This window comes from Phymastichus coffea, unplaced genomic scaffold (genome assembly GCF_024137745.1).
Source record: "Phymastichus coffea isolate CEN01 unplaced genomic scaffold, Cenicafe_Pcof_1.1 PCOF00040, whole genome shotgun sequence".
Taxonomy (NCBI): Eukaryota; Metazoa; Arthropoda; class Insecta; order Hymenoptera; family Eulophidae; genus Phymastichus; species Phymastichus coffea.
Genome location: NW_026706851.1, coordinates 690,574 through 707,450, shown reverse-complemented (window position 1 = coordinate 707,450; position 16,877 = coordinate 690,574). Strand labels below are relative to the sequence as shown.

Below are 16,877 nucleotides of genomic sequence, written 5' to 3'. Positions count from 1 at the left end.
GTAAATTTCTATGATTGAATTGAATTTGATTGCGTCTATTAGAGATTTATTTTATCGCAAACTCTAAAGCCAGTGCACATGCATTATAAAGAATTTTTGTTTATTTTAAGAGGGTAAACAACTAGCTACGTCTCGAGAGTGCAAGTTTATCGAAACTTCCAGTGGCATTCAGCATAACGTTGATGAACTTCTCGTTGGTATACTAAAGCAAATTAGGCTGCGTGAATCACGGGATCGTAAACTTCGCCGCCAAGGCAGCAAAGGCAAGATTATGTCGAAGCTGCACGGAAGCAAAACGGCTCTAAGCCTCAATCTAGCGCGCGAAATACTCAATAAGATGTGTTTAAATGATAGTAAAAGCAAAAGCTGCGAAAACTTACACGTTTTGTAATTCACTTATTTAGTCATTGACACATCAACAAGTTCAGTTATGTATATCTATATTGATATCAACTTTCGTACTATAAACAAATTTCTTCTCAAATAGATTATAACGATTTGTACTTTACACTAAGTGCACATGTACCTTTGACATAACACTGAAATTGCCGATGTAAATAACTATAGGCATTGTCCTAGTAAAACTAACTATTGTTTTGCATATTATCAACACAGCATGCGTGGCTCTTACTGGATGTACTATATCAATAATACACACAAATTCTTAAATCCAAAGTTGTTTGAATTGTGAACAATAAACCATTGAACAAGATGAACTCTGTAAAATTACGTGATTACCCATAAGTTCGATGATGTATTAGTTTTTAACTGTACGCAAATAATAAGACGAGATATTACTATGTGTATAATATAAAAATATATATGACTTAATCTACAGAACAATCGATAGACTCTGAAATTTTTCTATACGGTCCCAACTTTATTGAAAAAAGTCAATATAACTACGTCTCCTGACATTTTCATACAAAAAAATTACACAATCATTGTCAATAAGCGCTGTATAATACAGGTTTAAAATATTGATGTAATATAAAATCCAAAATGTATACCATTTATCGTACTGTAATAATTAATATACCACTGTAACTAACAAAAGACCACCAAACCTGCGAGAAATCGATTTTGACAATACTTTAAGAAAATATTCCTAGAAAAAAATGTAATCCACGAGATTTTCAGTTTTATTTTATAGATCTTTTTACAACTTACGGAGCTTTTTATTTAACATATTGAACAACCTTTTTAACTTTACATAATTTTTTAAGAAATAGAACGCTAAGATCAAATTCTTCCGATTGAAGAAAAATATTCGATGAAATTAAAATTAGATGAAACTAAACTAAAATTGTCCTAGCTTGGCAACTTAACTTGGTAATTTAAATGGTTCAACTTTTTTCAATAACTTTTTTTTGAACTATTCAAATATTTTGGTATCAAAAAATTTGTTAATAAAATCCTTAGAAAATTTTCATAATCGGTACGTTTATTCAATGAAACTGTGTTTTAGTAACTTTTAAACGGTTCAAATACTTTTAATAACTTTTATCAAGCTGTTAGAGACTAATTTAAAAATTATGGATTTCGCTCAACGCAAGGAATAACTTTTGTTACGAACTTAATTACTACGCATAGGACTATTCGATCATTTCTCTCGTTCTATAACTTTTTCCTTCGTACCTACAAATCTTTCTTCACGAACTCACTTGCTTGCATCTCGCTCGTTGAGTTAAACACACGTTCGAAATACATCTAACTAATCTAACTAATTTATTGATTCTTTTTGTAAAGTTAAAGAAGGTATTGATTTTCAATATATTTAATATACAACCCATAAGTTCTAAAAAGAATTTATGAAGTAAAACAGAAAGACACGTGTTTGTTATTTTTTAACAAGAATATTTTCCCAAAGTATTGTCATAATCGTTTTTTTACAAATCTGGTAGTTTCCTTGTAAGCTATAAAAATAACATAAGGCTCAGCGTTTTAATTACTCAAAAGTCTATATCTTATTCTTACCAAATGTAATGTATGATTGTGTATTGCATTAAAACAAAAATAGGTTTTGGCATTTGTGATGAAAATATTACAATATATACAACGTAAATCGTCAAAAAATCGCCAAATAAGTGAATGTTCTATTTATTTTCAAAATACATCTTCTGCATCGTTGAATATTTATCAATATCAGTTTATATTGAAAGATTTCAATTGCTAAAATACTACATACTCAATCTGAAACTTTTATTTTTATAGAGCAATGGTATTAGGCATGATCTATCCACAGGATGGTCATTAGTCTGCAATGCAGTGATTTGACTAATTGTTAGTTGCATAATATTTATTATTGCTGTAGAAAATCTATTGAGTGCAAACACTCAGAGAGTAACAAAATCAAAACAATGTTACTATTGATGTCATTTTTACAGATAATTTTATTCATTCAAAACATGTAATATGAAAAATACAAGATGTTATTAACTCGAAATCATATACATATAACTGTATAAAAATCAGAACGCTGGTTTCGTTCACCCTGGCGCTGGTCGTCTCTCTTGTTATAGACATACTAATAATTATATGTAGCATGTAAAAATTATGATCGATGAATAAATTCGCTCAGGAAATAAAGAATAATTGCATACTACACTTATTAAATCTTAATAAAATAATCTGTCATGCCATTAACTGATTATCACACTGCACAGTATAATAAAAGAACACTTTTAATGTATAAAGACTAATTTCCACAGCAGCTATATTCATCTAAATGTACTTCTATCATTGTATTGTTACTGATATTGTTAGTTCAAGTACTAAATTAATTTTAAACTGCAGAGGTATACAAATTGGCGTGCGGACAATTGTGCACAGTAACAAGTATTTTGCACAGTAAGAATTGGTACACGCTGATTCACGACATGTTATTGTGCATAACAGTTTATGTGCACAATAAAACCGTTTACAATTGTCCGGAAGCCCACAAATTACCTGTACCTATATTAATCTTAGTTCCCAATAATCATTCTAAGACATATAGACTAGTGTTTTTAGATTAGTAAAGTAACCGTTTTTTCAATTGCAGAAACATTTAATTATTATTTTATTATCGAATAAGTGATATATTTTAATTGTTCAGGAAGATAACAAATATGTTAAAGTTATTGAATATAACAGAATAATATTTTAGACATACGTTAAGTTAAAACACAAAAATTATAAATTAGGCATGTATTTAACGTAGTTGAAAATGAAACGAAGTTTTATTTTTGCATTTTAGCTTAGATAAATACTATAAAATGTCAAAAAATTATAATAGTAAATTGATAAGTAGTTACGATAATACAACGTTTGCTTCCTCATAATTTTACAGGATTGATATTCACACATATCAAATTACTCTAGTAAAATGTTACAATAAGTTATAGTAGTTTTGTTCTATTTATAAAGTACAGTTTCATTTTATTATAGTAAAAATATAATTATAAGAGATATGTTAAATCTGTCGATTTTCATAACTGTTAAATTATTGTATTCACAAAAGAGATTATAGAAAATCATACTTTTCTGAATATAAACTAGGAATGCTTCATATTTATTGAGCGAAATAAACTTATTTAGTTTTATAAAATCACAATGCACAGCCCTTAAGTTCTGATATTTAAATTTAATTTTAATTCTTTATGCTATCCAGAAGAAAACATACTTCCCGTCTCCATTATTTATCTACTACTCTTATTTTTACGTCAGCTATCGAATGATAAAGTTTAATAATAAATTTTATGTCAAATGAATTTTCAGAAGTAACTATATAATATTACTGTCACTCCATTTTGATTATTATTTTCATTTTCACCTTGAAAATATGTTTAAAGTTATTCAAGTTCTTTTAAATTTAATAATTACAAATTCTAAAGTAAAAAAATTTTTATAATTGTTTCTTATTACTTACTAATGTTCTTTATAACTCATTATTTTGTATGCATATAGAAAAGAGCTATTGAATATAGTTCATGTAAAACCTAGTAATATATAATATGTTACATATATGAATCATTAAAAATGAAATGGCATACAATCATCGAATTCATAGAATAACGCCATATCCATACTAGTATTTAATATTTGTCATTTCATTATTCTCTAGGTGTATATTAAAAATAATAAAAACTTTAAGGATAAAGCCTGCAGATAATTAGCAGTAATGAGCAGATATATTATTTTCTAATATTAAAATATATATATTGAACTTTCTATTTTTTGGTATAATTATTACAGAAACAGAAATATTGAGTTGAGGCGAATGGGAATAAATACAAAAATTATAAGTGAACTCAAATTTAATGTTATCGATCACAGATACAAGCTAATTTAATAGTAGAGTGAATTACAAGAAAAAAGAAAACACGCGTTATAAGCTAATTTAACACCAGATGATTTAAATGAAATCGAACTGTGTAAATAAGTAACGTTACAGAAGTTAGAAAACGAAATTCTTTTACATACCAGGCGCTCCCCTCTCCTTCTGAGATCTATGAGATCAGGCGCCCCCGCCGCCACCCTCTCTATAATCTAAGGCGTATGAGCTATAAGATCAGCACTGTTAGATCATGCGCAAGAGTCCCCCTAATGTGAAATGCGTTTTAAATATTAAAATTAATTTATGTATTTAATTGAATTTAATTAATTTGACGCAATTGATTTACGTGTAATGCACAGATTTAGTGAAAAAAATGAGCAGACACCACGGGGAATTATCTCGCGTCCTATGGATCGATAGACCGCAGCCTCTAGCAAGTGAGTCACGGCTGCTTTTAGCTCTTAGTATCTCTTATTGTGTATATTAGGTAGTCACAACCAAAAAGCGACTGGACTACGCCCCCCCCCCCCGCGACTTCATCCGTATATGTGCACGTGTTTTAAGATCCCGCGTTATCGTGTATGTGTGTGTGTATTTGAATGCATATATTCATATATATTGTTTTTGATATATGCATATAAACTGATTATTAATTGATGAAATAGTGGAGTAGAGGAGGGAGGTAATAGTAAATATACACATTGTTTTTCCTTAAATAAAATTTTTTTTAATGATAAAAAATAAATCTTATTCTACAAGTCATTTACATTAAAAGAATATTCATAGAAATCCTTCAATAATTTAATCGTTTTCTTCCCAATTCATGCAGCAACCATTTAAGTAAAACTTTTTCATAAATTTGACATTTTAATGTGCACACGTCGTTACGTATTTACCGTTATGATTAGGACACATAGTAACTGATTTCATATTTTCAAAAAGGGAATATTCTGAATCGTTCATTGGTCCACTAGTCGAGGGTGGGGGTTATGCAAGAGCACTGATTTTGTTGCGCGCATAAGTTGAATATAATTAGTAGTGGGAGTAGCTAAGTCTAAGGGGGATTGTGCGGAGTAGCTTGGCGTGGGTATATTAATGTGTTCTTAGTCGTGCGTGCGCTTTTCACGCAGCAGGCAAGACATAAACCTCAGTTTAACGGCTTTTCACACACAGCAGACCAGTCGTAAAACTCAACGAACAGGCCATAGCTGGTATAGCTGCAACGATTTGAACGGCTCTTTTTGTGAGGACCGTTTTTTCAAGACAATCGCACAGCTATTCCAACGTTCAATTAAATATAAAACAGCACTTTTCAGTGCTAAATGACGTATGAAAAAATATTTGTTGAATAAATAAACGAATTATATTTTAAAAATGTATTAAATTTTCCATAAAACAGCACTTTTCAGCGCTAAATCAAAAAAAATTATTAAAAACTTTGTTTAGTGTTTTTTCTTTTTCCCAATCCAATTTGCAGCAAAGTCAATAGGTAAGTATAAGGTAGGTATTTTTTAAATTAAGTTATATGCGCTATTTCTTTTTCCTATACAGTTTATAGCAAAGTCAATAGGTAAGTATAAGGTAGGTATTTTTTAATTACCGTTTCGTTAAAAGTCTGTCTTATTTTTACAAAAAATTCTAATTACATATACATAGCCACAAATTAAATTTTTTGAACAATCTTTACCTATTTTTATAGATTTAATTATAGTACAGAATATGAATATTTATTAGAGATGATAGATATTAAGAATACAAAATGCGCATAGTGACTAGTACTCTCTGAAAGAATGGCTACAGTTCAAGCGGCATAGCATAGTCGGGCGAACGCATGAGGAGTGCGAGTTTGATTCCCCCCGTAGTATTGATATATATTTTTTTTATTAATATTATAATTGTAATTAATGATAGATATTGTCTTATTTTTAAGAATTATTTAAATATAATTAAATATCCAAATATCTTTTTCCTGTTAGAGATTTAATCGATCGTTCTTCAAATGGAAGGGTATAAGGATATGACTATCATGAAAGAATAAGTTGATATATTATAAAAAAATTTCAATTTATTTGTTTATATAAAGAGTGTGGTTACTGCATGAAGAAAAAGTTTGATTTGATAGTTTCTTGAGTGAAGGATAACCCAAATCTTCAACATTGATCACAGTTGTTCTTTAAAAAATAAAATAATATCATATATATATATGACCCTTTATATGTGTGAGAAAGAATAAAATTATTTTGCATTCGTCAGTAAAGACCTTAATTAATTTGCTTTTTCGTAGCCTTTAACAAAAATAGTAGCTCCAAAGAGAGTTTTTCTCATTATTTTCGAAAGCTCGTCGTAAGGTAAATCGCCACATTCCCAGGGAATGCTATGAAAGTTCTTCAGCAGCCAACGATTTTCGGATTGATTTTTTTTCAATAACCAGCTCCACGGATAAGGTGGTTTGAATAGAAATATAGAAGGTGTTGCATCTTCTATAGAAACGATGGCCACCTCCTTGAACACAAATTTATTCAGGAAAGTCTTGAAGCCTTATACGTCTACGACAAACTCCATCTTGACTGATTAAACATTAAACACTTGAATCAGCGCCTTTTTATACGGCATGCTCATATCACTCATTTTCCCACCATTTTTTTTGTTGACAAATACAATTTCTTTTTCCGTTAAAATAATATTTCTTGATCCCCCCCCCCCCCCCAACCCACCCCCACCCATAATTTTTAACCAACCTAATTCGCTGACTCCAACCATAGTGTTTTTTTATAACCAATCAGATTCCACTAGTCTTGAATAAAATGTCATTCAGTTTGCTAGATTTGATCAGTAGTTGCTCGCTTGTATCAGCGTGAACTGTAGTGAAATATTATTCACACGTCGTTACAATTCTACATCATGGCTCAGTATTTTAAGGACACTGCTTCAATACTTTTGCGCGCATATCGCTTTACGAAGGCTGGTGATGCTACCGTTGAAGATATCGAAAGGTGGTTGACATTGGGTTCGTTTGCTTTGCAGAAAGCTGAGAAACTTGCTCAAACGTCAAACTGAACAGTAGCTAATAGACATAAATTGCAGGCAGCTATGTGTATTATTAAAAGTGTTTTACATCTACTCAATGTTTATAAAACTAAACTTGAGGCGCAGCCCGTTACTACGCAACTTAATGCTGTAATATCGTGTTTAGAAGCTGGGGCCTCGCAATCATCATCATCAGCATCATCATCATCGGTACACGAACCTTCGAGTGTGGTTGGTACTGGTGTGGAAGCATTCAATGCTCCACGTACAACGATAAATGTAGCCGAAGATGCAACAGTTCGTTGGAGTGACATTAACAGTGCTTTCAAAGATAGAATAAAGACTGGTGTAATTACCAATCTGAAACATTTAGATTTGGCTACGTTTTTGAGATATGCCAAACGACTGTTTCAAGCTCAAATCGATGAAGCTGTGAAGCGACATAATTCTATAAAAATGAATGCTGTACTAAATGCTGAGTATGTAGTTATGAAGAATGACGTGGAAACACTCGATGTAAAGCATGTCAATACTAAGATGATGCCAATATACATAACTACGAATATAAATGAATGGTATATTGAGAATGTACTCGAGCCTATCAGCACTAGTATGGAAGAATTCCAAGAACAAGATTCAGGGTGGTCTCTTCGCGTTATACTAAATTTAACTGTCAATATCAGTAAATACAATCTTATAAGGGCTGGTTCTTACATTAAATTGCCAGAACCTATTAGAAGGACCTGTCTAAATGTGCAAAACTACGATGATGATGAGTGTTTCAAATGGGCTATCCTCAGCATTACATCCAGTTGCAATGAATTCAAATCGTGTCAGCGCATATATTATACATCAGAATAAGTATAATTTTAGGAATCTTACATTTCCCGTGGATCCGAGGCAAGTCGTTAAATTTGAAAAGTATAATGATGTTTCAGTAAATGTGTATTTTCAAAATTTGAAAAATGGCATCTACGAAGTTTTACCTCGGCATTTGACCGCTGAGAAGAAGGAAAAGTACGTGAACCTTCTTCTAGTGGAGAATTATTACGTTGATGTAAATGCTGAAGAGAATGAAAATCAAATACAACGTCCTTATATGCCTTATAAAGTACACTATATATGGATAAAGAAATTTTCTCGACTGATGTATCGATAATTATTATCTAGGAGATGTAAGTCATATATTTGTGATCGTTGTCTGCACTATTTCCGAACTGAAGAAAAATTGAAAATACACGATATTGATTGTAAAAATGTGAATATGTGTAAACTTGTGCTTCCTGGTGAGAAAGACAAATTTTTACAATTTAACAATTTCAAAAATGTGTCCTGTGCCATACCTTGTGTATATTGATTTCGAGAGTCTCTTGAAGCCGGTGTCTAATGATGAACGCGTCTATCAGCATCACAAACCGTATAGTGTTGGTTTTTTCGTGATGTGTAGCTATGATAACTTTAATTCACATTACCGAAGCTACAGACAGAACACTATCGATGACATTAGTCCAGCCAAGTGGTTCGTACATCATCTCTATGACTTTGCTACGTACCTACAAAATTTATACAAAAGTCCAAAGCCTATGAGAAATTTAACTTTTCACGAGACATTAAACTTTCTTCATGCTACAGAATGTCACATATGTAACAAGCCCTTCGACACCGACAAGGGTACAAAAGTTCGCGATTATTGTTACTTTACGGGAAAGTATCGAGGACCTGCTCATAGTACATGTAACATTGCTTATCAAGAAACAAGAACTATACCCATATTTTTTCATAATCTCAGCGGATACGATGCACACCTATTCATTAAAGAAATTGCGAGTGAGTTCCCAGGTTGAGTGAGTCTTCTTCCTCAAACGAAGGAAAAATATATCTTTTACTAAATATCTGGTAGGTAGTGACATTAATCTACGATTCGTTGATTCATTCCGATTTATGGCTTCGTCTCTCGACAAACTGTCATCGTACTTGGAAAAACATGATATTCTAGAGCGCTACTTCCATCAAGAAGATAGATACACCATGCATCAGATCGCTTTATTGAAGATGTAGAGAGAGAAAATCATGTTTCCTCTAGAGCTCAATATTGGCGCTTCCGACTGTGTGAAGGCCGGGGTGTCAACCTAACGGCTAGTTCTGTGAACTATCTGCCGGACGGTTGTGCAAATTAAGGGGAGCTCAGACACTCGCAAAAGGTTCTCCGAGCAGTCAACACCACAGCCGCCAGTCTCCGCTTGTGCTGATTGGTATTCGACTTTGTACTGAAACCAAGATAAGGGGAGCAAGATCATCGAGGCCCCGAAGAAACGAATCAATACGCTACGCATCGGAATGAATACAAGGAAACAAAATCATCAAGGCACCGGAGCGACGCGTCAACCACAGCCCGTTTCTCATTATAAGCTAAGTCCTCAGCGTTGATGTTTGGTTGCCTCATTTAAATATTTGTATACACTTTATGTTGTGACTATGATACAATATTCGCACGGATTATTACGGTTACTGAATGCGTCGGACTCTGACTGTTTGAGAAATAATAAATAGTGTTAAATAGATATTGTTTTCTTATTATAAGCTGGTTGTCTGAGGTACAAAAAGTAATTGTTACAAAGAGAAAAGGTGTTTTTCTCTATGACTATGTATCGTCATTGATGAAACTTGAGAAGATATCTCTTCCACAAAAACAAGACTTTCACAGCAGTCTTTATGATTCGCATATCAGCGATTAGGAGTACGCTCACGCGGAAGAGGTTTGGAGAACGTTCAATATCACCGATCTCGGCAGCTATTCGAATCTATATCTCAAGACTGATGTTCTTTTATTAGCTGAAGTATTTGAAAACTTTAGGAACAAATGTCGAATTACGTATCGTTTGGATCCTGCTCACTATTATACAACACCCGGATTAAGTTGGGATGCTACACTGAGAGAAATGACCTTATAAATTTTATGATAAATGTAAGAAAAATTACTATAATAAATTATAAAGTAGGGATATACTTGTCTTATGATAAACTTTGATATAATTAAATCAATTATTACAATTATTGTATTAATTTTTATAAGAAGTGGCGTATAAAAATTGCTACAACGTATTATAAAAATTACTACAATACATAACATAAATTAGGATATTATAATATTTCCGATACCTATTGTAATATTTACTATGGCTATTATAATATTTACTATGTACCTAACTAATTTTATAATAGCATATATATTTTTTTCTGATTCTGCTTTGTAAAAATTGCTATACACATAGCAAAATTGGCCATTTTCAAATAATGCCACGGATTATTCTAAAATTTACTATGTGAAATAGTAAAGAAAGCAACTTAAAGTAGTTATATTTACTGCTTTGAAAGATAGAGCGCGCCATCGTAGTGTTAGGTTAGGTAAGGTGTGCTAAAAGCGCGCGTGACACGTGCATCAAGATCAAAACATGGTGGTGTTCGCCGGCATGAATTTTTGTGGTATCTTGTGCTTTTATATTTGGATTGACAGTCGTAAGTACCATATAATATCAATTTTAGTAATTAAAAAGTAGTTGTTGGTTTGAAGAACTGTAATATGTATTGATTTGCTAGAACGTTATATCAATCATTTTCATAGTGCTATGTATGTAACATTTTTAACCTAACTTTCATTCTTTCCATATATCATTTCTTAAGGAGTAGTCGGTTGTTTTGGTTTGCAATTGTGTATATTGAATAATTAATAATGGAAAATGAAAGGGACTATGAGGAGGTAATTGTTGGATTTTATGAATGTATGTTCGTAAATCAATTTTAATATCTGTTATGAAACTAATTAGTTGCATTTCTGTATCAATGTTAGGCGCAGGTTATTGATGAAGGCATTGAACATCAAGAGTTAGCAGATAGAAGGCCGCTTGAAAATATTATTAATCAAGAGGTAGTGATTCAACCCCCACAAGCAAACATAGATCAACTTGAAGAAGATCAGCCTGCTTATGTTAGCACAGTAAGTTTTAATTTGATGATTATTTTTTCTATTTTTTATAATATTTAATAAAATAAATTTGTAATCTTTTTAGGAGCTGCTTGCTTATATGCAAAATAAACCAGAGGGAAAAGCTATTTTGAAGGCGTATGAATTAGCACAGACCAGGAAACAACCATTGAAAAGGACAATAAGAAACAAATTGAGTAGATTAGTAATTGGTCGAGAAAAAGATAGAGTATTGAAAAATATTGGCGTAGAGGAAAAGTTGGAAAAGTTCGTGTAAGTACAAATATATATACTTAACCATAAATTTTAACTTTGGAATATATGTTTTTTGTGCATATTTCAGAATCGTAAAGCAGCGGTTTGAAACATTAGCCAATGAGATAGCACACATATTCAAGTATGAGTGTCCTGCTACCTACTTTATGGGACATGAGCAGCATACCAAAGGGTCCAAAACAATCAGTATTTTAGCAACAGACAAGCTTTGGAATCATTATAATTATACCAAGAAAAAGCTCAGAGAAGATCTAATTCTCAATAATTGTGCAGGTGGTCGACCAACTAATATTTTAAGCGCTGAAGAATTAAAACCTGCTATTACAGGTAATGTGAAACTCTTGCTAAAATATTTATAATGATTATTACTATCTACTCATATGTAATGTACGATTGTATATTTTCAGCGAATGAACATATTGACTGGTTACAAGGTCACGTGGAACCTTGGGATGAAGTAGCAGAGCGATGGAATGCATGCTATGAACTGAGGCGAGCAATACTGAGCCAAGAGTATTTGAGTGTGTTCCAGTACATGGAAAAGTTTCCATGCCTGAAAAATAACGAAGCAAAACTATTGGTATGTCTAGAAGTTGTATTATTTATTACTTATGCTATTATTACTCATTTTACATTATTTATTTATCTCTAATTACATTATTTATTAATTATGTTACTATTTCGAACTTAATTTTTTCAGTATGACATAGATTTTGAAAATTTATATCCGGATAATCACTTTGTACAGCCTGAAGATTGGGTAAAAATTTTTTTTTTTTTTTTTTTTATTTCCACGTTTATTTACAATCTGTCTCGCCGTTTGAGACAATAAGTAAATTTAATTACATTTAGCGAAGTTTACATTATTCTAGTCAGGATACTCCTTTGAGTTTCTGACTTTGTTTTACATTATGATTAAGAGACTATATATTCAATTATATATCCATCGGATTACGTGCTTAATATTTTATGTTTCTTTAGTCTGGTGTTTGTGATGGAAGTCTTGAGAAGATTGTTGACGAGTTCGTTAGGATGCTTATGGAGTCTTGCATTATATTTTCCGTAGAATAATTTAATTTCTTCTTTGACTGATGAAACTTGTAGATCATTTTTAATTATTTCGTTTGTGACGAACCATGGGGCTCGGACTATGTTACGTAACACTTTCGATTGAAATCTTTCCATTATTTCAATATTAGAGATTGAAGCAGCGCCCCATAGCTGAATACCATAAGTCCAGATAGGTTTGAGTACCGTTTTGTATAGCAACAGTTTATTTTCGATCGTCAGCTCCGATTTTCCTCCCATGAGCCAGTACATTTTCCTCCATTTCAGTCCTAGTTGTTTGCGTTTACTAAATATATGTTCTTTCCATGTAAGTCTTCTATCTATGTGTATGCCTAGGTACTTTACTTGATTGCTTTGAGGGATGTATTTATCGTTTAATTTTATAGGTGGACAGGTATCTTTCCGTAGTGTAAACGTAGTATGTGTTGATTTGCTTTCATTCACTGTTATTCTCCATGAGTGAAGCCATTTTTGAAGATAGTTGTCTATGTATATTTGTAGTATTTCTGATGCTATTGCCGGCTCTGTGTGTACTGTTAAAATTGCTGTGTCATCTGCATATGTTGCTGTTAGAATGTTATTGGATTTTGGTAGATCCGCGGTATAAAGTAAATAGAGTATTGGGCCAAGAACACTGCCCTGTGGCACGCCTGCTGTTATGAGCTGTCGTTTTGATTTAATATTATTTATTTTGATCTGGAAGGTTCTATTTTGCAGGTATGACTGTAGTATTTCGTAGTGTTGTACAGGAAAACATGATTTCAGTTTATGTAGTAGTCCCTCATGCCAGACTTTATCGAAAGCCTGTGCAACATCAAGGAAAATGCCAGTGCATTACTTTTTTTCTTCGATTGCCTTTCTCGTAGTAAGTGTTATTCGGTTTACTTGTTCTATAGTAGCATGATTACATCTGAAGCCAAATTGATGATCTAGGATAAGTTTTCTGTTTAATATAATTGGGTTAATTCTGGCTAAAATTAATTTTTCTAAGATTTTGGAGAATATGGGTAGAAGGCTAATCGGTCTGTATGAAGTCACAAGTTCTGGTGCTTTACCAGGTTTGGGAATCAATATAATCTCCGCTATTTTCCATTGTGTGGGAAAATGGCGTAGGCGGAGGCATGCATTAAAAATAATTGTAATAAATCTTACTGCTATAATGGGTAACATTTTAATCATTTTTCCGGTAATATTATCAGATCCGGGGGCTTTTTTGTTTTTAATATTTTTAATTATTTGTAATACTTCCTTTATTTTTATCAATTTGATAGGAGTTCTATCTTGAACTTCCGTAGTTTCAAGTAAGGTATCTTCTTCTTGCTCTGTGATAGTTCTTTTATGAGGGGTGAATACTGTGCTGAAGTGATCCGAGAATGCTTCTGCTTTTTCCTCGTCTGTTTTAGCCCAATTTCCTGCCGGTTTTCTAATTGGTGGTATGAACGTTACTGGTCTTTTGAGACGTTTATTAGCTTTCCATAGCGAGTAGTCTGTTGCTTCTGTCGGGCTCAGATTTTGGAGATAGTTCTGCATTTGTTTATTTTTTTCTTCATATAACATTTTTTTCAGTTCTTTGGCTGCTTTGTTTACTCTTGACTTATCTTGGCTTGATTTGGTTGCTTGGTACCTTTTTCTTATTGCTCTTTTTTCTCGAATTTTTTGATCGATTTCGCTCGAGTTTCTTATCCTTGTTTTATTTCTGTTACACTTAGTAGAACATTTATCGATAGCTTCGTTAAGAAGTGAGTTAAACGAATCTATGCTGCTTTCTATATTTATGACTGTTTTGAGGGGAACATTGCATGATATGCGTTTCTCTAAATAACGGGTATATTTCTTCTAGTCAACTTTATTATAATTTTTATCTGTGGTTGTTACTTGTGATAATAGTGTGATTAATACCGGCGAGTGGTCTGAGGTTAAGTCTAAGCATGACGATGTTTTAAAGTAATTTTTGCTTATTCCTTTTACTATTGCAAAGTCTATTAGATCTGGAAGCTTTTTAACGTCTGCTGGCCAGTATGTTGGTTCTCCCGTGGATATTGGAGTGTAGTTATTTGCTTGCAGTATTTCGTACAGAACTTGGGTAAAAATTAAAGATTCTTTAATATCGTCTTTGGAACGTGATGGAAAAATTACAAATGCGCAGGATTCCATATGGCTTGGACTTTTGTTGCTATTAAGCATCAGCTATATTTGAATTATAGATTCATGGCAAAAGAAACTGCCGATCCAGTGATTAAGTCCACAAATCATAAAGTTAAATCAACAAACACACTGGATGAATTTCATAAATATAGCTATTTGATAAATAGTTCTAATGTCATAATTGTAAAGTCGGTTTCTTTTTATGACAAAATTATTAAAAAAAAAAAAAGTATAATCGTGACGGTTACTCCTTCAGGACCAAACTTTCAAATGGTTCATGAAATCATTTATCAAAATTCCAATTATATTTTTATAACCAAAAATCTAAATGATTGTTATTATGATAATCATTTGAATGCTTATAAAGTTTATAGCTTAGACAGCTTCGATTGGGGAAATTTAGAAGAAAAGAGTCTTCATGATTGTTACTTAACAAATATGGTATTACTAGGCGACAGTTTTCATTACATTTGTAAAAATTGGATGTGAAATAAATAATGTATAAAAAATTGATATCTTTATTTTATTCATTGCATAAAATACTATTTTATTTATCCATTTATTCCATGAGAAAATCGATTGATTTTCGTCACCTGATTTTATGTGGTACCCGAGTACGTAACACAACTAGGTGGCGTCTTCTAACTCGCGAGCGAGCGACCGAAACTCTGTCCAGTTGATATATAAGGGCAGGGCTTCCTGTCGTATATATATAAAAATGCGTGCGATGCGAATTGTGTAGCGAATTGCGAATTTCAGGTTAGGAATTAGATAGGACAATTAAAAATTAAGTTTATCGGTGAGGAAGCTGGGAATGGAACCATTGAAAAGGACGTGATAAAAGCACCACTGACTATCTTACGGCAAGCAAGATAAATTTTTTTCATTTATGGTTCGGAAACCTATAAAAATTATTACAATCTTAATGAAAATTTGCGATATTGGAAAGTAAAATTTATAAAAATCTTCAGCAAAAAGTATTTTACTATGTTCAGTAGCAAAATTTATATTTGAAAATTTTACTATGTAACATAGTAGTTATTCCTACAATGCAAGTATGTCCCAAGCTTATAATATTACATAGTAAATTTTATTACAATTTTAATAAATTTTATAAGGTCATTTCTCTCAGTGTATGTTAAAATATACAGGCGTACAATTGAAGCTTCTGACGGATATCAATATGCTTATGTTTATCGAACGCGGTATTCGTGGGGGGATCAGCCAGTGCTGCAACAGGTATGCCGTTGCCAACAATCCGTATATAATATAATTCACAAAAAGATGACAAATACCTTATGTATTACGACATAAATAATCTCTACGGGTGGAGTATGTCAGAACCTCTTCCACAAGGCGGTTTTGAATGGTGCGACATTGACGCAAACTTTTCTTTCGATGTTCCCGATGATTCACCCTTTGGATATATACTCGAAGTTGACTTAGAGTATCCGGTGGAAATTCACGACGCACATAAAGATCTTCCATTCTGTTCGGAGCATAAGTCTGCTCCTGAATCCAAACAGAAAAAACTCATGACGACTCTGGATGATAAAGAACGTTACGTGATCCACTATAGAGCACTAAAGCAAGTAATAAAGCACGGTTTACGTCTCAAGAAAATCCATCGGGATTTGAAATTTGATCAGAGTGCGTGGTTGAAGAAATATATTGATTTGAACAGCGACATGCGTAAACAGGCGAAAAATGAGTTTGAAAAGATGCTATTTAAACTGTTCAACAATGCCGTGTACGGCAAGACAATGAAAAATGAAAAGAAACGCATCGATGTGAAATTGGTGAGCAAGTGGGAGGGGCGAATGGTGCTGAAGCTCTCATAGCTCGGCCAAATTTCCATAGTAGAGATATTTTTGACAATGAGCTAGCGGCGATTCAACTCTTGCGAACGGAAATAACAGTGAAAAAACCCATATACATCGGTCTTGCAGTCCTTGACTTGTCGAAAACTCTCGTGTATCGCTTCCACTATGAGTATATGGCCAGTGCTGTGGGTGAGCATTGCAAATTGTTATACACTGATACGGATAGTCTGGTGTATGG

General features: G+C 32.6%; 1 protein-coding gene across 5 annotated transcripts in view; it reads left to right on the top strand.

Moving 5' to 3' along the window:
- LOC131664102 (uncharacterized) overlaps nt 1-2,913 on the top strand; it is a 40,158-nt gene extending 37,245 nt beyond the window's left edge. For all 5 annotated transcript variants that reach the window (XM_058934969.1, XM_058934968.1, XM_058934972.1 and 2 more), the window contains one exon: nt 111-2,913. In XM_058934969.1, the coding sequence (XP_058790952.1) occupies nt 111-391 (281 nt within the window). In that variant the 3' untranslated portion in view covers nt 392-2,913. The remainder of the gene's footprint in view (nt 1-110) is intronic.
- Nucleotides 2,914-16,877: the final 13,964 nt, after the last annotated feature.